We start from the raw sequence: 25617 nt of genomic DNA, 5'->3' as shown, positions 1-25617 counted from the left end.
ATTTACACACACGCACACTCGCCGACCAAATTATTAGGTAAGCGTAAAAAAAAAAAGAAGCATGTGACGTGGTGTCATCTTTGACTAAAATATAGTTTCTTTACCTTCACGTGTGTAAATGTATTTAAAAAAACAAAAAAAACATTGGTGGCAGGCCGACACAACAGTTTACATAAGGACGCTGTGTGTGTTTTAGGTGTGTGTGTGTGTTTGTGTGTGTATATGTTATTCACGACCGCTATGTATGCTTGCGTAAGCCCACGTGTGCATACGGTTACACACGAGCCAAATTTAGATATGAAAAAAAAATTGCTCACACACACACGACATTGTGGTTATTTGAAGTTAGTCCTAGCGATGTAACTCGCTGTTTCAGTTTTCAGACTTACACGAATAGCTGATGCAGATGTTTTCGCAATCCATCTCTGTTTGAACAAAAGAACAAACACGCCATTTGAAGAGCTCTGCTTTGTCATTCGGTGGAACGACCGTGACGTCACCTCATTAAATAGAGATAAAAGTGTTCCATTCCTAGCCTGTCAGTTTTATTCTATTTTCTTTTAACAGCATCACACTTTTGGGGTGATTGGGGGTCCACACACACAGGAAACGTCTATGTTTGCTCTGGCCCGATTGTGTAAAGTGACACTAACAATAGATCAAGTGTGTGTGTGCGTTTAAAACATGAGCACCCACTCCGTGCAAACACCCCGTGCACACTGTATCCATGGCAACAGAGAGAAAAGGCTGACTCGCTATATTTTGCCACCCCGGCGAGAAGGGGTGAGATAGCTGAACAGCAAAGAGATCGTGACAAAAGGGCTCTGATTTTTTTTTTTTGTCACATAATACACAGGAAAAAGAATTATAGCACACTCAATAGCCACTTCTCACACTCTGGTTGAAATTGCTGGTTACCGTGACAACCAGGGTTGGTTCTCGGGCACGTCCCGTACTATTTGGCAGAGACTTAAAGAACCATTTGCATAAATATATCCCGGTTAAATGATGCAGATGATGATGATAGACAATAAAAAAAAAAAAGGATGAAAAGATGACAGGTACCTTCATCAACATCGGACAAATAGTCCTCTGTGATCATTTCGGGAGCATTGGCCTTACAGGCTGCGAGATGGGGATGGAGGCAAGCGTTAAAGAAGAAATATGCAAATGAAGTCAAGGAAACAATGCATGATGGCGTAAAATGAAATATGAGAGAGAGCGGGACTATAAAAGAAAGTTTTATAAACAATACAGGGTAAGACGAGCACTTACCGTCATCGTCTGACATGTCCAGCACCTCGTTCATGGTCTCTGGAACGTTCATCTTGTGCTTCTCGGTGACCGTCTGCGGCAGAAAATATTCCAGATGTCAAGCTAAACATGGACACTCTCTGACCACGTGTGTCCTGCTCTTATCCAAACAAAATAGTCAATTATCAACTTCTGTGCATGGCAAGCCAGCAAAAACAGTCTGGTTCGGGGTATGGACAAAAGTATAGGGACACCTTCAGGAAGTGAAAAAGAAAGAAAATGCGTACCTGCGTGGTCAGTGTCTCCTCTGTGACCACTTTTAGGGTGTCCACCACGGAGATGTAGCCCAACCTTCTGGCAATGGACAGAGCGCTATTGCCATTCTGCATAGAAAGCAAAAAAAATGTGTAAAAAGTCCCGCCTGGTTATTCGACCTATTAACCTCCACATATAGAGAATACAGTGTGTGTGTGTGTGTGTGTGTGTGTGTGTGTGTGTGTGTGTGTGTGTGTGTGTGTGTGTGTGTGTGTGTGTGTGTATGTGTGTGTGTGTGTGTTGACCGTGGTGAGCTCATTGGGCGACGCTTCATGATGCAGCAGCAGATTGATAATGTGTGTGTGTCCCTGCTGGGCGGCTTGATGAAGCGCAGTGTAGCCGTTCTGTGGGACGCCCAGAAAGAAATGAATTACATACTGTGGTGGATGAAAATAATCACATAAAAGTTCATCCAGGCAGCCTGCCAGTCCAATAAATTACCTTGGTTTTACCGTTGACCTTGGCCTGGTTTTTCAACAGGAAGTGGACCATCTTTACGTTGCCGTAGTGACAGGCCACGTGGAGAGGAGTGTAACCCAACTGAGGACAAAGAAAGAAAGTTGTTCAAATGATAATACAGCCAAGAAAAATAAAATCTCAATTCAAGACGGTAGTGGGGTCACCTTGGTCTCAGGGTCTATGGTGGCTCCATGGTTGACCAAAACTTCTGCCACGTTGACTTGATCCTCCTGGGCAGCCAGATGGAGCGGGGTCAAGCCGTACTAAACCCCAATGATGGTGAATTATGATTTTATTTGTATTTTTTTACGTCTATTGTTGAAGTGGCACCTTGTTGCCGGCGTTGACCGAAGCGTCCCGCGCCAACAGCAGCGTCACGACGTCCACGTTGCCCTCCTGCGAGGCCAGGTGCAGCGGTGTGATGCCCTGCCGCGTCACGCTGTTGGTGGACGCGCCGTACTCCAGCAGCGTGGTGGCGATCTCCAGCTGGTTCTTCTTAGAAGCAATGTGCAGTGGCGTGTAGCCGTTCTGGGCCGCAAACGTACAATTTCAACATGCTAACTTTGTACCATTAATTGCAGGATTTATTTTGAAGCGAAATGGCAATTAAACACTATATTTTTTCCCCTCCAGACCTCTAGATGGCAGTAATGCACAAAATGTGTGCCAAAGGAAATTTGGTATCTGTGTTTCAAATCTGGACCGAATTATAACAAATTTGATTTTCAGACTATCACACTCATCCATAAAGCATTTTTTGATGAATTTTCTCTCACCTTGGCGGAGGCATGCGGTGAAGCTCCCTGCTTGAGCAACAGCAGCGCCACCTTCTGGTTATCGTAGTGCGCAGCCACATGCAGTGGAGTTAGTCCACTCTGGACCCAACAGTTATTAGTGGCAGGTTAGAGATCAATCATGACACCCGAGTGAGACCAAAATTTCACACCTTGCCTGCGGCGTCCGCCGCGGCGTTCTTTTGCAGCAGGAGGTTGGCCACCTCCAGCTTGCCGTATTTTGCCGCCACGTGCAGCGGAGTGAAGCCCTTCTGCGAAAACCCAAGAGGATTGCAGTCACCGAATTGTATCGGCGGCGGTAACTGTTGCATGCCGACGACGTTTACCTTTGTAGTGATGCCCAGACTGGCTCCTTGGTCCAGCAGCGTCGCCGCCACCTCTCGGTGACCCTCCCGGGCGGCCAGGTGAAGGGGCGTGTACCCCGAGCTGGTGGTGGTGTCGGGCGACGCCCCGTTGGCGAGCAGCAGTTGGACGATGTCCAGCTTGCCCAGACGACTCGTGATGTGAAGCGGCGTCTGCTCGTCCTGCCCCGAAAAAATCAGAGCGATGGAGTCAAAAGTAACATTTTTGTCTCACCAATTTCTATGCACAACACTCTAAAATGCCTGATCCGAGTTTCAAACCCAGAACCTCGTGACTGTGAGGCGGCTAAGCTAAGCACTGCTTTAAAATAAACATCTGCACGGCATTTATCACCCACAAACTGTATTTACATGACACATAAATGTCATGCGACCACACGCCCACACACACATACACACACACTACCTTGGCCTTGGCATCGACTCGTGCGCCATTCTGGACCAAATAGCGCACCACGTTGGATTGTCCCGCCCTTGCAGCCATGTGAAGCGCAGTCTCCCCTCTCTAAAGCACACACAGAGGAAAAAAAAAAAAATACATGAATAAATAAAATACGACTTCATCCAGCTGCTAAATCTCCACCAGACAGAAAGGTGTAGAAATGAAGCGCTCCCAACTTTTTTTGCACACTCTATAATGACGTCCCATAACGCTCGTCGCCCCGGTAACCCGGCCACAGACACGGCGTGGGCGAGCAAATACTTGAGGTTGATGAGCTAACTGCACTACTTTTTTCCCCCTCTTTGATTTGTTCACTCTCTCCCCCCCCCATTCCTCTCCTTTTTTTTGCCCTCCTGGCACAAGAACCTCACCGGGAAGTTTACGGTGTTAACTTGCCCGGATGAGAGGAAAACACATGGAATTAATCTACCCAAACAAGCACTGGACCATTTCTCTCAGGTTAAAATGGAATATTGGAGTACATTTTTTTCCGCACGAGCTAAATACAACTAAAACTATTCAGTGAAAAACAAACTTATCCAAAGAAAATTTGTCCAATCAACTTCTTCAATTTGGATGTTTTTTTTTCTTACTCACCACGTTGCTGGTGTTAGGTGAGGCGCCGTGGTTGATGAGCTGGTGGACGATGTTTTCGTGTCCCATGAACGCCGCGACGTGGATGGGAGTCAGGCCGGACTGGTGATTGGTATCACATCATATTGAAGTGTAAAAGTCCCCATTTTGATTCATTCGGTTCCGCGTCCCAATACTTTTGCAGTCTAGATGTACGACATACCTCAGTGACGGCCTGTATGGAGGCGCCGTGTTTGAGTAGGAGCTCCATCACCTTGACCCGGTTCTTCTTGCAGGCGATGTGCAGCGGCGTGAAACCATTCTATTCGGACCGGCGAGGACAAAGACGACTTCAAAGAAACGATCCGGGAACAGAAAAACGCTGCTGGAACAGCGCATGGAAAAATCCACACTCGACTTTTTCTTCCCCCACGACGAAGAGCGTGCGTGGAAAGAATTCCCACTGAATGCAAAGAGTTTGCGCTCTCCTCTCTTCTTCCTGCTTCGAGTAGCTCAATCTAATGACTTCATGGTACTTTTTTTTACTCTGGACCCTGGCGGGCTCTTTAACCACACCCTGACATCTCTCGTTACACAACCGGCACGGCTGTCTCCCTCTGGGACAGCCGCTCGACTGAAGTCACCAGAGTCAAAAAACGAAATGATGATTTAAAAAAAAAGAAGAAAATAACACACAAAGGAAAAAAAAAAAATCAGCTTCCTCACCAGAGCCTTGGCATTGGGGTTGGCTTTTTTGTCCACGATGACTTTGGCCACTTTGTAGTGCCCGCAGTGGGCGGCGACGTGCAACGCCGTCAGGTAGTCATTGGTTACGTCGTCCACGGGTGCGTCGTGGTGCAGCAGCAGCTGCACGCAGTTGAGGTGGTCGCCTTGTGTCGCCATGTGGAGCGGCGACAGACCGTTCTGGGTGGGCAGAGGTCTTAAGCGTGTTGCTAAGTGTCACGCGGAAGGTTGCTCTGAGGCTTTACCTTGGTCTTGGAGAGAATGGGAGCACCTCTGCTGAGCAACATCTCCACCACCTGCTCGTGGCCGCTGCGGGCTCCGCAGTGTAGCGGCGTCAGGCCGTCCTGAGGCATCAAACGCAGTACCACAGATATATATATTTTTGGCACTTTTCTTTCCATCGTGACAAATGCCTGTTAGCATACTTGTGCGTACAGACCTTAGTCCGTGCATCTATCTTGGCTCCTCGCTCCACTAAGAGGCGCACCATGTTGCCGTTCCCACGCTTGGAGGCCACGTGTAGTGGTGTGATGTCATTCTGGACACAAAATATGGTGTCAAATATACGCAGCCATCCATTTTTGCAGGTGAGCAGACTTGAGGTGAAAACCACCCAAAGTTTTATTTTACATTTTGGTTCCGAAGACTCCCTCTTGATTTGTCTATATAGGATGACTGACACAAAGTATGTGCAACATGAGTGTCCTTCAGCAGAGTGACACAGACAGCTGGCACATACTTGTGTCACAAATGCAAGCGTACACACACACACACACACACACACACACACACACACACACACAAACACTAACCCGTGCCTTGAAGTCCACGGCAGCGCCTCTGTTGAGCAGCAGCGTGGCCACGTTGATGTTGCCGTAGTGAGCGGCGATGTGGAGAGGCGTGAAGCCGCTCTGAGGCGGGCACAGAAGGACGCAAGTAAAAATAAAAATCGTTAAAATATTGCGGCAAGAAAGTTTTTCCTGTGAGAGCAGGGCACAATGGGAGGCAAAGCTGCAGCAAGCTCAGGAACGTGTTTCTTTTTTAGACATAAAGTGCATCGGCTGCTGATAACTGAAAAGCATGCAAGAAGACAAAAGTGTTTTTTTTTTTTGTTGTTGTTGGTAACGGTGCAACAAAAGCTACAACTAGGATTAAATCAGAAATATATACATGCAGGAAAGCATGCATTTGCCACAAACGTCTACGTTAAAGACTAAAAGAGAATAACAGCTTGAAATGTCGAGAGCGAAATAGGATTCTTTCACTGCGCTAAAAACGTCTTCTGTAGCTCAAAGCATGCACTAACAACGTGCTCTTGAACAGAGTAGTTTACAAAAACAATATTGCCAACTATGGACCCTATTTAGTGAATTTTCTGACCACTCCCGTAAACAAAAGTGAAAGTTACAGTTAGTTCCTGCTAAGAAAAATACAATTTGACCCGAAAAATGTTCCTGTTACATCCATGTTACAAAGTCTACAGTGCTCTCGTCCTTTTCCGCATAGAGATGAACCACATTAAAAGGAAATGACATTAGCTGCATTGATGGCAGCAAATTCAGTCGGCTGTGTTCACACCCACAACGGCGCAAAATACTTTTTTTTTATTACACTAGCTTACACACACACACACACAAGTGTAAATGAGATGCAGGCTTCCGGTGCACAACAAGTGAGTCTGCAAAAGCTTTCATGCTAGCATTTAGCGTTCATGCTAGCAGCCTGAAGGCTTTGCGATGAAACCATGGGGGAGGAGGAAGAGGGGGGGAGGAGAGAGGAAGATTAGAGCAAGAGAATGTGTGTACCTCTGTTGTTCTATTCACCATCATCTAGAAACAGAAGGTCAAAGGGGGACGGGGCGAGAAAGAATGTGGGGTGGTTAGAGTACCACGACGACAGCGACACCATGGCGGCACCAAGCGGCGGGATGGGTACGCACACCATGAAATGACTAAAAACGGGAGCGGAGTGGACACCGCAACGTCGCTTCCTTCTGATCAGCAAAAAGAAAAGATGGCCTCGTCCTTTGGCCTACCTTCGACTCTACATCGGCGTTGTGGTCACTCTGCAGAAGAAGGGCGGCGGCCTTGGTGTCGTCCTTCCTGGCGGCGATGTGGAGCGCGGGGAGGCGCACCTTGCCCTTGGTGTCGTTCTCCAGGAGCAGGGACACCACCTGGTCGTGGCCCTGCTGCAGCGCCACCGCTAGCGGAGTGAAACCATCCTGCGGAAACAGGCCGAGAAATGAAATCGGGAGTTAATTACTCGTCTTCCTTTATCTGAGTTGCGTATTCACCTCGGTGGCAATGCTCTGACTGGAGCCGTGTTCCAGCAAGTAGTGCACCACTTCCAGGTGATTCTCCTGAGCCGCCATGTACAGTGGCGTGAAGCCATTCTGGAACAAAAAAAAAATATATTAGGTTGTAAAATAAAATCCATTTTGGGGATTTTTAAATCAGTGTCGATGCTGCGGCATATCACACACGCTCTCCTTACACATAGTGTCACCTCTCTACATAGCTAGCACCTGATAACACAAGTGTGTCCATGTACGCACGTGTGTGTCATAGCATATTTTCATATCTTCACGCTAAAATGTCAGCAGTATAAAAGCCTTAAAAATATGAATTCATTTGTTATTTCATTGGCTGCTTTTAGTTTGTTTATGTTTGCTGTTTACCTGCGACTGCGCGTTGATATTAGCATTGTGCGTCACCAACTCTTTCACCACTTCCATCTGGCCGGCGAGAGACGCAATGTGCAGCGCCGTGTTGCCTTTCTGCGCCGGGGGGAAAAAAAACAAAAAGGAAAAAATGTACGGTTTAGCCTCATTTTGTTTATTTGGGGGATTTGACGCACCTTGGTGGCAGCATCCACGTTGGCGCCCTGCTGAAGGAGCTCGGCCACCACCTCCACATGGCCCTCTTTGGAAGCCAAGTGCAGCGCGTTGAGACCATTCTGTTGACACAAATACACATTTCAGAATTTGGTTCATTTGTGACCATTCCTCGTTGCCATGGTGACAAATATCACTTTAAATTGCGCTTATTAAAGTGAGTATTGAAAACGTACCTGATTACAAATGTTGATGTCCACGCCATTTTTCAAGTAGTCCAACGCTTTCTCCAAGTTCCCGGCGCGAGCTGCTCGTAGGTAACAAGCATTCACGTCCGTCTGCAAAACAAAACAAAGCTTTTGTGGCTTTTCATTTTAAATGGTGTTAACTTCTATTTGCGCCGTTTCAGACCATCGACTTAACAAGGTGACTCAGGACGACAACATGAACACAACATGACTCGTGTGACCTTGTTCATGCCACCCTGAAGCCTTCCGATGAAACTTGAGATATCCCAAGAATGCAACCTTGGCTCTTTCGACAAACATTCCAGTAGGACACGTGCCAGCAAACAAACATGTTTACACGCCACAAAAGCACAAATGTTATCGTAAGAACATAAACAAAAATGTCCGCCATATTGCTTTGAAGCAGCCATTTTGAATTTTAGTGTCCATCAAAACCAATTTTGTCTAATTGCTAGCATATTTGAATCATTATTGTACCAGGTTCAAATTGGTGGCAACATTTGATGACTTAAAACAGGAAACTCAAATAACTCCACAAGGTCACACACAGCTTGACAAAAGAATTCAACCTATGAAGCTAGTTTCACTTAGCCATGTTATTTGGTAGGCATGTCAACCAAGAAGAGACCCACCAAAAAGTCACCTTCAAGATTGCTGTTTTTTTTTTTTGCAGCATTCACTTAACCAAGCGGAGCTTGTCTTCCAAGGTCAGGTGTTTACCTCCATGTGTGTCTGTAAGCATGCACCCAAATCAAAACACATCATCCTCCTCATCCTGATGTGGGATGTACGCAAGTTCAAGGCTGCAGCCAGGCAGCACCACTGCAGAGCACCACGACCCCGACAAAAACGACCCCATAACGGGCCTTAAACGTCTCGACCAGTCTCCGGCTCTGGGGTCCATCTCATGCTCCCACCTAAAGATGAAGTCTTACCACGGGATAGTCGACCACCTCCTCCACGGCCATGTTGATCCTCAGCCTGCGGCAGATAGTGTGAAACCCGAGCGCCGGTTGCTAGCTAGCACTACACTGACTGACTGATGAGGAGAAGAGAGGGAGAGAGTGGTCGAGAGAAGGAGAGAGGTAGGGGCATTATGTCAAAGCTAAAAATACCTAGCATGCAGTGAGAAAGTCCAGTCGTCGAAACTCAGGAGTTCCGGTGCTAATCTTAACTAGTGATACAAAACAGTGCACGTGTTTGGAATGTGTACAGAAAGTATGACAGAGATAGAAATATAAACAAATACTGTGATCCTAATTTTGCGACACTTCCTTGTTAAAGTGACAACGTATGCAAAAGTGCATCCGGTATCACTCACCGACATCTGCTGTCTCCAAAACGCTTTGGTGAGTACTGCCGCAATCTAAATCACCTCCATTAAAGACTACCTTTAGTGTCGGGTTTGGACTTGGCAAGGCCCCATCGGGTTTGGCATGGAAGAAGAAAAATGTGGAGCTTGGCTCACCTTACTCGCACAGTCCAAAATAGTGTAGACGGACACAACTGCAGAAAAGCAGCAGATGAGGCTTTGAGGTCAAACAGATTAGCAGGATTTAGAAGGTGCCTTCAGGTATTGAAGGAGCAAAATACTTTCGAGGAGACTAATGAGTTATAGGGGCCGAAATGGGCTGAGGTGACATAATTGATTTTCTTTTTTTTTTTAAATCGTTATTTTTCTTTTTCATCGATTTAAACGTGTGCTGCAATAACAAATGAACATTTATGGGACAACACACAACGCCGAATGATCCATCCTCCAGCATTTTATGACAAGCAACTATGATAGAGCAAGAGGGACAGGTTGCCATGGAAACGCCGGCACCTAAAAAATTTGCTGCGGAAATGTTGCGGAACTTTCCGGTTGGTGTTTATCATTTTGAGTATTTACGAATGACACACGGGCATCCTCTTCTACTATTTACTTTTATTTCCTATGGAGACTTCAGGCAGTGTATACTTATTTGAAATATAAACTCTCAGTGTGAATAGTGAGCAATAAAAATGCATGTAATACCGCTTTAATGTTATGAAATCATCTCGGATGGGAATAGGGTAAAGAGAGAGGTGTGTGTGTGTGTGTGTTTAGTCCTGCTTCTGACTGCTAGTTGAAACCCTGCGATCTGATTGGCCGGTGAGCTACCGCAGTCCCGGCTCTTCAGCTTCCGATGGAGGAGGATTAAAAACACTCACACGCGCACAGGGCGTCTATAAAACATCCACCTCCTCTCTTTTGCACGGCGGCACCGAACGGCGGACAAACGCCAGCGTGTGTCTGAGCAGTTTGTATCCGTGACGCTTTGCTGCATTGCCAGCAGGCGGCCATGTTTATCAGTCCAGACACCAGCATCAGCCCCTCCCTGGGTTAAGAAGTGAACATTCAGTGTAAACAGTAGGTAAATACTGTATATAGAACTACAATATTAAAGTGGAACAAAAACGAGGTTAGTATCTGCTGCTGTGGGTTAATCTCCTCTGAGGCAGAGCAATCATGAATAAATAAAGACAAAAAACACACTGACTTGACAGGAATGTGTGCGGTGCAGCAGCCCAGCTACATGTAAGCACAACAGTAAATAGGACAAGAAAAAGGAACACAAACTTGGTGTTTTATTTGACGGTTTTTTGTAGTTCGAAACCCGTCAGAACTTTTGCATTTCGATTTACAGTCCACTGCTGACTAGGTTCCTCCATCAACTGCCCCGCCGCGACCCGTCTATCCTCCGCCCTGTAATGGAAGTCTTCTATAATTCATAGCCCCCGCTCCAAAAGAAAGCGTCGGCTTGCGTGACTTTGCTCTCAGAAAACACAAAAAGAGAAGATGGACGCCTGGTGGAAAAGGTTTGGGGCTGCAAGTCATTTGATATAATTGGCTTGGAAATGAAATGAAATAAAATGAAATAAATCATATTTAATAAATCAAAAAAGAAATAACATTAAAAAATACAATGAAATAAAATAAAAACATAAAAATGCAACTTTAAGGCAATCCAGCGGTATGAATTCTAGTGACAGCTGTTCCTAATATTGTGACTTTCCGCTGTAGCCCAAAGAGAGAAAGGTGTTGAGAGAAAAAGAGAGAGCGAGAGGTAAAGTAAGGCTAAGGTAAAAAAAGAAAAAACTAATTGAGGCACCGGGAGGAGAGAGTGAGGATCATTTTTCCATCATGGTGCCAAGAAGAAGCGTCCCGGGACAGACGACTATGGCATAGCAGATAATGCTTCACTAGCACACACACTGATGATGTCACTACTACACACTTAGACACAACAGTGACACAGCAACATGTTATTCCCATTAATGCTCATTTCCGACCTTGAAGTCAAAAAAGGTCAGACTGCCGTTCAAGCAAATGATTATTGGCCATCTGGTATTGGTTTCTAACTTTGCCGTCCAGATTGCACGCACACGCGCACTAATGTGACACGCGGCGAAGCGCAGGGCGTGACTGCTTCCAGCACGAGCTTCGTGCACAGACAGACGCGTCCAAAGTCCATCATCGAGAGATGATGGCAACCGAGGTTGCATTTGGACGATTTATTCCATTCGTAACGAGGACGCAATACACCAACCGAAATATTAATAGCACCTAATTGCCGAAAATATCAGCCTGTCCTCTTTCCTCTGTCCATCTTTTTTCCAGTCGCCCCAACCAAAACACAGCCCTCCATCTTCCTCCCTTTCTACCTTTTTCTTCACGTCTCCTGCTCGTTGCCTCCTCCTGGCCCGCTTGCGCTCCTTCTCCCGCTCTTCCTCGGCCGCCACAAGGTTTTCGTCCGCCTTCTTCTTCAGCTGCGAGGCGGCGTGCGCCATGCCGTCTGCCGCTTAATCCACACAGGTGGGCGAGAACAGTGCTGCTAAGGGATCTTCTCCGCCCACTCCTGATGATTTCCCTTTTTTTATGGAGGTGGATGGCACACCTCCTCCTGGTTGTCAATTAGCTTTTGTGCTCGGGGTCGGGATGTTCCCCTGGAGATCCTGCATAAATCTGTCCTTCATCCCCACCTCCAAAAAAAAATCAAAAAACGCATAAAATCATCTCCGGGTAGGATTGTCCTCTTGTAAAAACATCCCTAATGGAGGTCCACACATCCACAGAGAAGCTCAAGCCGCATGGAGGGGGTTGCAGACTGGTTCCCGGCGCCCCCCTGGAAGCACCTGAGCTCAACACGAGCCATCCGCTCCAGCATGTCTCGACGGGACGTATGAGCGGGATGGGAACGGCGGCGGGAAAGAGGTAGAGAAAGAGAGCGAGAGGTGGGAGGATAGAAGGGTGGAGGGGGCTTCGAAGGGATGGGCAAGGGGAGGAGGGGGGTGAAGAAGAACCTCTGCTTGGTAACATCAGACACTTAATAGAGACACTACAATGGAGGATGCTGTCACTGCTGTCTTAACATTTTGCTTTCATTTTAGACAACTAGTGCAGATCCGTGCACGAGGCGCATGCAGCTGACACGTTCACCAAATCCAAAACTGCAACTCATGGACAATTTCACCAAGTAATCAGAAGCAACCGGGTCTTCAAATTGTGATGTCACAACTTGGCAACACACTCCAGATTGTAGTGAGTTGTGACCGTCGTAAAAATAGCCACGTAAGTCTGAGCGTAAATAGACCACCAAATAATGAGCGTAGGAAGCAAAATAATATGCAATTCCAGTGAATAAAAGGATCAATTATTCACATCCTCATGAATTATTCATGAGATATTGATAGATGCTGCGATTAAGTGGAGGTGACCTTGAGGCCATGTTAGAGTTCAATGCAATTAGCTGCTTTTCCAGGAGGGAGAAAGCTTCACGACAATGATTCCCTTGAGCATCAATAAAATGTGATTTATTATGATGATTATTATTTTAATCCATTAAATATGCTTTCTTGTTGATCAATATGTGTGTCTGTGTGTGCGGGGCATGAATGGGTGCTCATGTCTGGGGATTGCAGCCCCCTTCATAATATAAACAGCTTGGCAGCATGCGGGGATGACGTCACAAGAAAGCCGGCTTCCTATTGGTTCAGAGAATTGCGACCGGCCGCTTGGAACGGAAGGTCCCGCCCACTGCCAGACAATAACAAAAGAGAAACGGCATGCTTAGGAAAAAAAAAAAAAGATTGGTTGTAATGTACTATTTGACCGCTAGAGGGCAGCAATGCACTAAGGACTAAAAAGGGGAAATAAATGTGGTTCCTGAGCACAAAAGGTTGCCCACACATGCTCCGGCACCTCCTCTGAGAGCCACTCCACACCCAAGCCGAGGCACTTAACTGCAAATGGACATTTTAAAATCAGATAAAGCAACAACACAATTTGTCCCATTTGGTGTTTGGAGACGCGGATGCAAAACACTAAGAGATGACATTAAAACCAAATGGAAGCGAAAACCAGACGCGATTGTATCTGTCTGTCTGTCATTGTGTGCGTCTGTCTGGAGGTGGGCTTCTCCTGCCGGGCACCCTGCCAGCCGTCTCCCTGGCAACGGTTTACACAGCCACAAAAATAGCACTGCTCCGAGTGCAGAGTATCCCTTCGCCATATCGAGCCGACCGCGTCACGCGCACCTTCACACCCCGCGTCCTTCCACACCGACAACTAGATCCCCGTCATGGTGAATTCCAAGCCCAAAAAAAAGCCCCTGTCTGAAGTTTGAGCAAAATCCATCTTTCTTTTCTGGGCTAGTTCACATTTCTTGGGCTCAACAAGTACGCAAGAGCGTCGTCGCTGATGGGGATGATATGTAATTACTCCGGATTGTAACAGCACACTTTTATCTCTTTGACTTGTGACAACAATTCCGCAGCCTCCCTGCCTTTCCGAGCGCTAATCTCCACGGAATTATAACCCCTGCGTGACATGATGAAGGTTAATTAGACATGAACTTTTCCTTTCGAGATGCTGATAGCTCATGGTAATCCAGTCAGGATGAGGGGCCCGGTCTGACTCAGCCAGGCACGCACAAAAACGACACCTTGGCAAGTCGTCATGGCAACGCAACAAGGCCTGTGGCGGCTGGCAAGATGATGGGGGGGGGTGACGGGAGGGAAACGCGAAGGCCGCCTTTGTGCCACATTTGATTAAAAATTCATTTTAGGAATATTTTTTGGGGGGGGGAAGTAAACACAAGTACGTCAGATAAATATGATGGGAAACAGAAATGGACGCCTGTTCTCTAAAAGCGCTGACATCACCCTCGGCACACTCCCGTCGCCATGACGACCGAGGTCCATTAGCCTATTCGGGGAACTGTCAAGACACCTTCTTGCTACCGCTTTGCCCCTCTCTGAGCTCCACGGCAGGACCTCCACAGTTCAGAAGTAGAAAATGCGCACGGCGAACGAGCCCACCGGGGCTTCATCCGGTTCCCGGGAAGTGTGGACGGACCCCGGCCAAGCGTCCTGCTCGGAACAAACAAAAACAATATGTTGGCACGCTGGCAAGAACGCTCACCCGCCGGAATATCAGCCGCTCGCTTCTGTAGCGAGCTGCTTCGTTAGCCAAGATAGAGGAATGCTGAATAATAAGCACGTTTGTATTTTGGGTCTGTTCATGGTCACCTATTGATTTGTCTACTTAGCAATCAATCAGATGCTGGACCAAACTTTGTGGGTTTTTTTTTAGTTGTACATAAATTCACAATTTGGGAAACCAAAAAGCGTGTGGAAGATTAAAAAAATAAAAATAAATGAGAGGATGTATGACATGGGAGGTTTGTAGCACGCCAAGGGCTAAACGTGGGCAGCCATCTTACATAATCCAGCCATGTCCACATTTGTGTGTTTGAATCAAGCATTTGCAAAGTGCGCTAACACAAAATGACCATTCAAGTCGAGCTCGAGCTTCTTTTCTTAAGCATTTTAATTAGCGTTGGAGCTTAAGGTTGTCTGAGTGGGTGTGTGACAGAAAGAGCTGACTAAACAAAATAAATGCTACATTCTACAGAACAACCATTCTTGGCCAGCAATCCCCCCACACTCCAATATTTTAAAAGAACATCAATCAGATCCAGCGGGGAGATTTAAAGATACAAAAAAAAACGTTTCAAATGGCTTCATGCCATCTTGATGGAGTCGTCAGAGGCCAAGTGGAGACTCTATGATGAGCATTTTTTTTTTTTTTTGGGGCATCAACAGGCTGCTGCTGCTGCAGAAGCCGCGCGAGCTGAACACACCCCGATAGCTAACACACAACTATAAATCCCATTTTCATCAGTGGGGCGCGTGCACGCACACACACACACACACACACACACACACACACACACACACACACACACACACACACACACACACACACACACACACACATATAGGAGCATGTCAATAGAAGTGAGTCACACCTGTCTCTCACTTTTGTGCTTCTAAAAAGGTTTCAAGTTGTTCAAAACGAGACGGGCGGAGACAATCAAAATGTCCATCAACAAAGGCACACAAAAGAGTGACATTTCAAAAAACACTGAGCCTCTTTCTACCTTCTTTCCTTTCTTCTTGCGTTGAGCCGACTTGCCCGCCGCCTTTTCCCGAACCTCCTCGCTCATGGCGGCCGCCGTGAGGGTCCCCGGGGGCCCTTTGTTTACATCCCCAAGAAAAGCACCCCAAAAGGAAAACAATAATAAGAGGTTCTAATCCAGCATGGATGAGTACAAAGACATGCATGTGTGTGTCTGTGTGTGTGGTAAAGACACACACACACACATACACGCACACACAGTGGCGCGCATACACCAGCCAACGAGGCGGACTGACTGGACTGGGCGGAACCAGGAGCGACGCCTTCTCGCTCTTTCTCGGCGCGTCTCTCTCACGCACACACCATACACACACACACACACACATATATATATGCACACACACTCCACAAGTGGGAGTGGATGTAGCAACAAGCAGCTCATTGCTAGATTTTTTTATTTACTAATTGACTGGGAAAAAGTGTGTGATCAAAGATTAGACTCATTTTGAAGATCAGTTCACTTTGGATGATTGGGCGGAGTTGATGGATGAGGCATAATGAAGCGCGCACGATGACTGCCACCAGCAGAGGCACTATTGAGTCAGCGCCGACTGGTTTGCAGTCTAAAGAAGTGACGCCAAGCACCTTTTCTTCATTGCTCAGCATTATTGCATGCCAAGCCTGCAAAGAAACGGGAGCTCAGGACATCCTCTTTAATTGATGTTACCATATAAAACTTGGTTGTGTTTGTTTATTTTTGGGGGTCTCAATATTTGTGTAAAATTTTAGCTAGTGATTATTTGGTCCCGTATTTTTTTATTCTTTTGTGACATTTGCCAATTTTTGTATTGATTTCTAATATTTTTTTTGTATTTGAATTTAACATGTATTTTTTCTGATATTTTGGTTGAATCCTAAAAAAATACCATTTTTCATCTTTTACATTGATATTTTTCCAGATCTTTTATTACAATGTTTTTTATCTAACATTTTTCAACATTATAATAAATATTAGTCATCAAATGTACCCCATTCACAAGCCCTTTACAACATCATGCTAATCATGCTAATACTGACAATAGCACTGATCATTTGGCGCACTATAATCATGATTTGACATTTTCATGGTGCTTCATCCATCTCTCTCTCTCAGCAAGACAAACCATCTTGGAGCACGCCCAACTAGAATAGAAGCCAGTCTGACATCTAGTGGCCACATCTTGACACGACAACAACAATTCCCTTCAAAATACACCTCATTAATTCCCATACAAAACGGGCCCGAGCCAGTTTCAACACGATCCAAACACAAAGACAACGAGCACTTTGGATGTGAACACAGGTAACACAATACTTTTATGATAGCAGTCCACCATAAAAGGCTTTGTGGGGAAACCGGGAGTGGCTTTCCACACACGCGTATGCATACAAGTCTTTAAGTGCTGCACGACACAGCGGTCAAAACCGGCCTGTGCTTGGAGTGACAAACAGGTTTGTAAGTGCTAGCGCGTCGCTAATGCATCCCAGCAGATGACGGTTCGATAATGTGTGGCTCTATTGGTGACTGGTATCGGCAGCCTTCACGAGTACCCGATAATAAGGCTAATCTCGGCCTAATACCGATATCTGGTATCGGTACTCACCGACCCAAAATATTAGGAACACAACCCACAAATATTTCCTAGATTTCCGATGTGGTCATCTTGCGGTATTTAAAAAATGCTTATCAATCATTTTAATCGGGACCGGGCTCTCAGACCTTGAATAATGCTGACTTTCTTCTCCATTCTCACAAAGCTTGTGCTTGTATCAGACGGTGTAATCAACACCATCCCTCCATTAACCAGCACCAGCAAAAGGCCAAATAGTGATGGAGTCACACTACCACGATAAAAGATCCTTTATAGAAAGTGAGCCAGAAACACAGTCCTCTTTTACAGGCTTCCATTCTGACTGCAAAGAACAAGAGTGATTCTTTACGACATGCATCTCTCTGCCAGCAATTCTCACTGTGTGTGCGTGTGTGTGTGTGCGTGTGTGCGTGTGTGTGTGTGTGTGTGTGTGTGTGTGTGTGTGTGTCGCCTGAGGCCGCTGCCCAGTTCAAAGCATCAACTGACAAACGTTCAGCGTGCAGACCACCGTGAGAAACGGAACGGAAGCGAGCATCATCGAGCATACATAATACAAATTACGTGCATATTACATGCATGCAAGTATGTGATGGTTTAGAAAATCAGCGATGCTAATTTGCGTGTATTTAGAGTCATCAGTGCCTGACAGGGAGCACAAACAAAATATTGTTCTTTGAGGTGTCCATTAGTGGTAATTAATGGACTTTGCCGTTCTATCTCGCGGTCGCCCTTAATGGACATATCGGCAGACGTCTTCCTGTTATGCAAAAACATCCTAAGCCTTATTGTTTTGGTCGTAGAAGACAGCTCCCGTCGTTCTGTGACGCTACACATGCTAATACATCATGCTAGCTACACGCATCCGGCCAAGAGGAAACAACTTTACATGTATTTGGTTGCCATGGCAACACTGCTGTGGATGGCCATGGAAATAACAACAACTTGGTCTCCATGGAAACCACATCAGAGAAACCAGGAAGAAGCAAACGGCTCTTTGTCGAGGATTCCTCGGCCCTGAAATGACTCCTTTTCCAAAACGCCACGGCGGGAGGAAAGGTTATCGTGGAATAAAAGAAGCTCATTTACGCAGCAGAGGAGGAATCCCTCGCAATCGTGCACACACACACACACACACACACACACTTGCATGCACGCTCGACAAGTGAAATAAAGCAGACACACAAACATGAGTCACAAAGAGACTTTCCATGTTTTACAATCCGTCTTTGTCTCGGCACATATGGCGTCAGACGTGGTTTCAACCCAGCACTTTGACAAACTATCATTACTGAAAATGATTATTTATGCTAGTTTTTCTGCAGTATTATGGATACACAATCATAACACGTCAATATGTTTTATTAAATCGGCAGTAGTTCAAAAGGAATTCTTCTGCGCTTTAAATTTATAAGGGAAAACAGGAAGTGAAGACAATTGACTTCGTTGTCTAGTGACGTTAGCTCGCCAGAGCTGAGCTGGTGTTTACTGGTTCCATGACAATAGCCGGCACGGAGAGGCACTCGCCGCCGCTGCCGCCGCCAACGAAGCGACGTGCTGAATCAGCGCAACGAGACTTTTCTCCTCACAATGAGAGCGGGCGACTGTGAATGGCTCCGGAGATGTAAATCCAAACACAACGGCCGGAGCTTTTGTGCTCGTGAGCTTTCGCAGCCCTTGTCAACAGGCAGTGTGAAGGCTCAGCGTTTAGAAGGCCAAGAAATGAGGGCGTAGAAGTTGTTTCCTGCTTACGTCATCTCAAAATGGCTGACCAATTCATGTATTGATTAAGAATGCCATATTGACAAGCCCAGTGATTGTTTTGTTTTTGCCTCAGAGTCACAGGTGGAGCGTTCTGGTATTTGCAGCCATTAGCGCTAATGCTAGCAGCCTTCAACAAGCTGTGGTCAACCATTAAACCACACAGATTGACAAACATGCTGCTTCGACTTATACGACAGCTCTGATTCTGACACGGTCATTTTTTTTTTTTTGCACCTGTGATACTTTCCCAGCAAGGTGCTGAGTTGTTTGCAGCTCCAACAGCTTCCCTACTAAGAAAGAACAATTACCAAGATCCAAACGGATAAAGTGCTCTCGTTCTAGACTTGGTCTAAAAAGATACTTTGAAGGCGTGCACAATACGATTGTGTTAAATTTCGCTTGAAAACAAAGAAAGACAGATAGACATAACCATAGATAAATAAGGAAAAAGCTTCTGTTAGCACACTAGCCTTGTTAGAAAAACAGGTCAATGTGTACAGAATGACATCTAAAACAATGAACATTAACTCCAATGAAAAGTATTGATTAACCAGGACTAGCGTGAAAACCCTTGCACAACTGCACATGCGCAATTTAATACCCTGGGGCATTATGGGAAAACTGCAGTTTTACCATTTTATTTGCCGCATGCATGCATTTTTCACAAGGTTTTTTTTTTTAAATTGGGGATTGTCAAATAAATTGATGTAAATGTGAGTGCACACGGCTTCTCACCTCAAGTGACTCAGTCAAACTCAGCCCACTTGATGGCCCTAATGAGAACAAGTGCTGCAGAAAAATGGATGGATGATGATGGAGGGGTTATTTTAAAGTGCATTATTTATTTTTCTCGAATATTTTCTTCTTATATATTTAAATATAGCATGATAATATGGAGTGATTGCACTAAATGGTTGATCCTCCCCTTTTGGGCACACTCAAGTAATTCATGTCATGTGCAAGGGTGCAAGCTCTCAGAAGACTCAATTTAATGAAACAATTTCAATATTTGTTGACAGTCAGTCTACAGCAGATATTTGCACTAACATTTGACAAACGGTATCTCGTCTCCTTACCTGCAAACGGCGGACACCTGTAGCGTGAGAAGCCATTTTGGCTTCCAGGTGACGAAACTCCTCCACCACCAAATCCTCTTCGATCCAAAAATGGGGAATGGGGAGATCCGCGCGTCCGGAGAGGCACGACTGGCCGGACAGCGGAGATCCTGATCCTCAGTGAGTCGGCCGGCCGGCCGGCAGACGAACAAGCAAGCAGTTGTGACTACTTCCTCCTCCAGTCAGTCAATTGCGGGATCAGTGGCCCAACGCTCCCACCCATCTGGGTCACATGGAGACGTCCACACGCGACTTGTGACGTCACACCTCGGACGTAAACAAACCATCCTTTCCAAACAAACCTTTACTCACTTCTTGGATTAATCTACCATACTCTTTACCTGAAAATAGATTATGAAATACCGTATACATTTGTCAAGGTGGATAGAATATGAAATGTTACATACATTCTAAATGTTTTAGGTAGTTAATGAGCTATTATTTTACTCATTATTTGCCTCTAAATGTTCATTCATCCATTTTCCATCCTTGTACTTTATTGTATCCGTGTTCATGTAAATTCTTAAATTAAAAACAAACTAATATAAAATAAGCTTTTCAAACAGTGTGCCCTCAAATACACAAATTTATATTTTATTTTGTTCAATTTTTCAGTCCAGTCTTTATCAAACCGACTAAATATAAAAATGTATACAATGCAATGTGGGTTAAAATCTGAGCCTTCATTTGTGACGTTTATATGTTGTCCACATGCTTTTATGGGCTCAAGCCTTCCTAAAAATTCAAACTTGTAAATAACATTTGTTAAGTGCTACCATGTTCTACCACATGAGAGCAGTGTTTGCTTATTCCATGAAACGTGCATGCTTCCGGTTAAGCGAATACGACATCTGCAGTGAAATGAAACATGACAACGTGCTGTAAGTGGAGTTCATTTATTGTGCATAAAGTTGATCAATTTGCATGTGGAAGAAAGACTTCAGCTCAGCTCTCTTGGCCTTCAGCGTGGGGGTCAAGAGGCCATTCTCAATGGTGAACTGCTCTGGGTGCAGATACACATCCTTCACCTGCAAAAGGATGACATTTCACAAAGTTAGGTTTAAAACATTACACTTTGTATTAGAGTAGCAGTTACCTGCTCAAAGGACTTCAGTCCAGCTTCTCTTCCCAAACTGATCATGTCTGAGAGAATAGCTTTTTTGATTTCCTGCAAGATCACCAAAAAAGTATCAATGAAAGCCTTTGTCACAATCACACAGCAGAGTTACCTTGTTTTTGCAGAGTTCTTCAATGGAGCCCTGGAATCCAAGGTTCTTGGCCAAACCTGGGAGGACCTCTGGATCAGGTACTACAACTGCGACCAGGAAGGCCTGGGGGGGGGGATCATTTTAGAGGCAGATTGATTTATGCACATTCATGTCAGTCTCACCTGTAGACTGTCTCCATGCACAAAGACTTGGGCCACAGGTCCACTGCGCACGTAGACGTTTTCAATCTTCTCTGGTGCAATGTATTCACCCTGAGCCAGCTTAAAGATGTTCTTCTTGCGGTCGATGATCTTCAGAACTCCGCTCTGATCAAAACAAGACCCCAATTAATTGTTGTGCAAAGTAAAGCCAAAATAAAAAAAAAAGGATCATATTCCTCACTGGCATCCATTTGCCAATGTCTCCAGTGTGTAGCCAACCATCTTTATCCAAAGCTTCAGCAGTCTTCTCTGGATCTTTCAAGTAACCCTTAAACACATTTGTACCTTTGATGCAAACCTGCAAAAGACAAAAATAAATAAAACAATCCATCTCAGGGTAACGGATGCTTCAATTTTAAACTTGCCTCGCCTTCACCATTAGATGAAAAGTAATTCATGTCTTCCACATCCATCAACTTCACCACATTACAAGGCAGAGGCACACCAACATGACCGGAAGTGGCGTCTCCTGGCATGGTGAACGTGCAGCCGGCCGTGCACTCCGTCTGACCGTACGCCTCAAAGATCTACGAGATGTAAACAGAATTGATGTACCCATCTTCACTTGAACTTTTACATTAAAACGGTTACCTGGCAACCAAGCGCAGCCCTGAGGAAGTCAAGCACAGAAGAAGAGATGGGCGCCGCCCCTGTCACCATGACTCGCACTCGTCCACCCAACGACTCCTAATTAGATCGCCAGGTCAGTAAAGGTCAAGGTTTGTCCAGTCACAACCAGTCGCACCTGCACTTTGTGGAAGATGAGCTTGTCCCAAACGCTGTTGTTGCGGACGATGCCCTCCCGCACCTCAGCCAATTTCCTTTGTGCCGCAAAATTGAGCAGCCATTTTTTGAAAGACGTCGTGGCACCACTCTGAACCTGGACGAGAATAAACCTTGTTGAGACATAAAATAAATAAAAAGATGAGTCAAGCACAAGGCACAGCTTACTTTATCGTAGACCCGGTTGAGAAGTCGTGGCACGACAGGAAAGATGGTGGGCTGCAGGGTCTTCATGTCATCTGGCAGTAGTCTGATGTCTCCCTGGAAGAATCCGACTCGAGCGCCAGCACCATATAAGACTGTCTGCGGCAAAACAAAAAAGGATTCTTGCAAAAAAAAAAAAAAAACGTTTACACCATTAAATATATATATCTTACCTGCACAACTCTTTCAAACATGTGCGCTAACGGCAGGAACGAAATGCTAACATCCTCAGTATTTGGAACAATGGCCGTCTGTGGGGACACAGTTTGCTTTCCAGTTTAAATTTGCATGCATATTTCAGTTGAAAAAATAATTACATTGAAAAACACCTCAAAGGTTTTGATGACACCGGCAGCATCAGCGACGACGTTCTCATGAGTGAGCATGGCGCCCTTGGGATTTCCTTTGAAAGATAAACCGATTAAAATAAATGTCATTTAAAAATAAAAAAAAAAGGGTGGTGGGTATCATAGCGTCCCCTTAGTTATGTTAACCTGTCGTTCCGCTAGTGAAGCAGACAATGCTGAGATCCTGCGGCTTTGGAGGCTGTGGTGGACAAGCAGAGCGAGTCTTAGCGTGCACCATCATGAAATTAGCATCCTACAAGTGGTGACATTTTTTACTAAACGTTGCTTACCACTGGCTTGTGGGGGTTATGTTTCCCTTCAGCCTGCAAAGCACAAAAGAAATCTAGTCCAGTTCCTCATTAAATAGCCTGTCCCATTACTTTTGTGGAGCTTTGATACCTCCACATCCTGCATAGAAACCACATCCACGCCACATTTGGCTCCTCTCTCAGCCAAGTCCGAGTCGAACGGATCCATCACGATGACAGTTGTGAGCGCGGGTGTTTGGCCTTTCTCACGGTTCTGCAGCAGAACTTCGACCTTTTTCTGGTTGTCGCACAGCACCGTGGAGATTTCGGCTAAAATGCAAAACACGACAAATTGTGCTCATTTTCTTAATTATTGAAAAGAAAGAGCATTGATATTTGTTTTCCCGCGACTGGACTGTAATTAGCAGCGTGTTCAATTACCTTGGTCGATAATGAACACCAGAGCCTCAGGACCCAAGGTGTCGTACAGAGGGACCGCCACCATTGAGTAGGTGTAACAGGCCAGCTCACCAATAATCCACTACAAACAGAAAAATTAATCTCAGGGGAAATGAGTCCCGCTAACATTTTAGCTTACCTCGGGTCTGTTCTGAGCAAAAATGCCGATGAAAGTGTCGGGAGTGGGCGTCAAGCCCCTCTGAAGGAGCCCCGAGCCCAGATGCTCTGCTCTGTCAGACACCTTCAAAAAGGGAGATGTTTAAATGCTCTGCTCTACCTCAAACTGGATTGAAACCTGGTGTGATTTTTTCTTTTTTTACCTGCTTGTACCTGAGCCAATGGTACGGCCTTCCCGCTTTCCTGAAGCCCAAACATGGCCCGTTACCTGCCAACACCAACAATGAGCTTTAGAAACAATGCATAGACATTAACGTGGTTTTCATTTTGCTTACCTGACACTTTCATCCCTCTCTGGAACACCTCATAGATTGTCTTGGCGTCATCATAGAAGTAAGATAGCAGGTTGTTGTTGTCCTTGAGCAAGGCTACCTTCCTAGCTCCATCCTAAGAAGAAGGAGATGTAGAACATATGATCAAATATTTTAAAGGCGGCGTTTCGTCATACCTTGATGCCCAGGGTTTGGCAATTGAGGTCAGCAGGGGACCGCAGTGGGTTGGGCCTGGTGTTGAGGTAGAAGAGCGTCGCAGCCGCCAAGGCAAACAGAGAGAAGACGGCCGGCGTGGGAAGAGGCGAGAAGAGCAGCTGGATGAGGGACTCCATGTTGCGCCTGCTCCTCTGCTAGGAGACTCTTAGGCCAAAAAAATAGAAACAGATCGAGTCAGGTTGGATTGCTTCAACTCCGTGAATTGGGGTCAAAGTCAACACCTTGCACAACAAAACTGTAAATCGCAAGATTGTCACACTGGTCAATGTCAACAGCGTAATACAGCTGAAATATCAGATTTGGATTAAAGTCACATCAACAAGCGTTAGTGGAAAGAGCAAATGCATTTCCCACCATTTGTCAGATTATATCAAAATACATTTCACACTATTATTAAAAACAGTACAGAATTCAAACCATACTATTTATTTATTTATCCTTATCTCTGAATGAACAGTCTAATTTGCATATATAAAATCAAATGGTTTTTTTGAGCACAGTTAAACCACTCATGAATAAACACCAGTAGTCAGAGAACAGACCCCTGCGGGACCCCACTACTAACAACATTTGGCAAGTGTAAACCACCTGTATTAAATTTTATTTATTTAGACTGCTGTACAATCAAATCTTCTTACCGGTCCTTGGCTGGTCCTGTCGGCGTGGACACGAAGCAGAACCTCTTCTCACCTCTTCTTCTGTCCACAAGAAAGAAAAAGAACTTGTAGTAGTCATAAAAGTCACAGAGGGACCTTTAAACTTTGGCCGTGTGATAAAGCAGCACGTGCAGAGCATCGTTATCGACATAATTGTGTCCAACAGCCAATAAAAAAAAAAGAAACCATCTCCCAATATGTATTATCTTTCACACATATTTCAAAAGTTAGCATCTCTTGAATTATTAGCCAACACACAGCTGGTGCATACATTGCCATAAAATTCAAAGACACCCAAATATCACACTCATATCAAACTGCATGTTTATGTGTGTTGTTGCTTACCTGGCGGTACAAGCAGAGATGTTTGAGTGTTGGGTGAGGATCCCTGATGGAAACGTGGCCTGGCGACCACCATTAATGTCACACAACACGCTCACACATCTTCACCTGTGTTCATTAGCACCTGTGAGTGCTTGCACCTGTGCACGTGTGTGTGCACGTGTGTGTGTGTGTGTGCGTGTGTGTGCATGTGTGTGTGTGTGTTTTATTTCCTATACATTCAATTGCAAAAGCAGAAAAAATAAAAAATAATTCTTCACACCGTGTTTGTGTGTTGAAACCCGGCAAAAGTGATTGTGATAAACTATGACGCCAGCATTTATCAACAAAGTTGAAAATTAACCTTTGGAATTTGTTGATAAAATCTCATCAAGACCATCAACTCTTATCTCTCTTTTTTTTTTTTTTTATCTTTCAATCTCTCTTGCTCTCTATACAGTAAGATACAAACTGTGTATACTGATTACATAAGTTGTCATAAATTCACGGCAGGGATCTTTCCCTAATAT

The 25617-nt window shown here is 45.3% G+C and overlaps 2 protein-coding genes across 22 annotated transcripts in view; both read right to left on the bottom strand.

Annotated features, from left to right (window-relative positions):
- Positions 1–20221, bottom strand: part of LOC147039801 (ankyrin-3-like) — a 42662-nt gene extending 22441 nt beyond the window's left edge. For 12 of the 21 annotated variants that reach the window (XR_015063446.1, XM_085904572.1, XM_085904579.1 and 9 more), the window contains exons 1-19: positions 6979–7176; positions 6749–6772; positions 5756–5854; positions 5383–5481; positions 5189–5287; positions 4926–5123; positions 4423–4521; positions 4224–4322; positions 3591–3689; positions 3149–3346; positions 2975–3073; positions 2805–2903; positions 2359–2556; positions 2193–2291; positions 2011–2109; positions 1815–1913; positions 1542–1637; positions 1276–1348; positions 1066–1125 (exon numbers count right to left, since the gene is read on the bottom strand). Coding sequence is in view for 20 of the 21 variants with exons in the window: in XM_085904572.1 (XP_085760698.1) it covers positions 1066–1125; positions 1276–1348; positions 1542–1637; positions 1815–1913; positions 2011–2109; positions 2193–2291; positions 2359–2556; positions 2805–2903; positions 2975–3073; positions 3149–3346; positions 3591–3689; positions 4224–4322; positions 4423–4521; positions 4926–5123; positions 5189–5287; positions 5383–5481; positions 5756–5854; positions 6749–6772 (1936 nt within the window). In the remaining variant the exon portion in view is untranslated. Of the gene's footprint in view, positions 1–1065; positions 1126–1275; positions 1349–1541; positions 1638–1814; positions 1914–2010; positions 2110–2192; positions 2292–2358; positions 2557–2804; positions 2904–2974; positions 3074–3148; positions 3347–3590; positions 3690–4223; positions 4323–4422; positions 4522–4925; positions 5124–5188; positions 5288–5382; positions 5482–5755; positions 5855–6748; positions 6773–6978; positions 7178–7236; positions 7336–7620; positions 7720–7799; positions 7899–8012; positions 8115–19936 lie in introns of those variants that run through there. The other 9 variants (XM_085904586.1, XM_085904587.1, XM_085904577.1 and 6 more) reach the window with 8 other exon arrangements.
- Positions 20222–20855: 634 nt separating this feature from the next.
- Positions 20856–25242, bottom strand: acsl5 (acyl-CoA synthetase long chain family member 5). The gene is made up of 21 exons (XM_085904594.1): positions 25112–25242; positions 24749–24808; positions 24071–24254; positions 23898–24009; positions 23766–23830; positions 23585–23686; positions 23428–23527; positions 23138–23316; positions 23029–23061; positions 22886–22937; positions 22721–22794; positions 22565–22642; positions 22356–22490; positions 22150–22284; positions 21996–22091; positions 21770–21931; positions 21586–21702; positions 21366–21509; positions 21205–21306; positions 21072–21143; positions 20856–21003 (listed from the first exon to the last, which is right to left on the bottom strand). The coding sequence occupies exons 3-21, from the start codon at positions 24224–24226 to the stop codon at positions 20872–20874; spliced, it is 2046 nt and encodes a 681-aa protein (XP_085760720.1). The 5' UTR covers positions 24227–24254; positions 24749–24808; positions 25112–25242; the 3' UTR covers positions 20856–20871.
- Positions 25243–25617: the final 375 nt, after the last annotated feature.

The sequence above is a fragment of the Syngnathus leptorhynchus genome, chromosome 22 (genome assembly GCF_054491065.1).
Source record: "Syngnathus leptorhynchus isolate UIUO chromosome 22, UIUO_Slep, whole genome shotgun sequence".
NCBI classification, from domain to species: domain Eukaryota; kingdom Metazoa; phylum Chordata; class Actinopteri; order Syngnathiformes; family Syngnathidae; genus Syngnathus; species Syngnathus leptorhynchus.
This window is presented reverse-complemented; position numbering and strand designations above follow the sequence as displayed.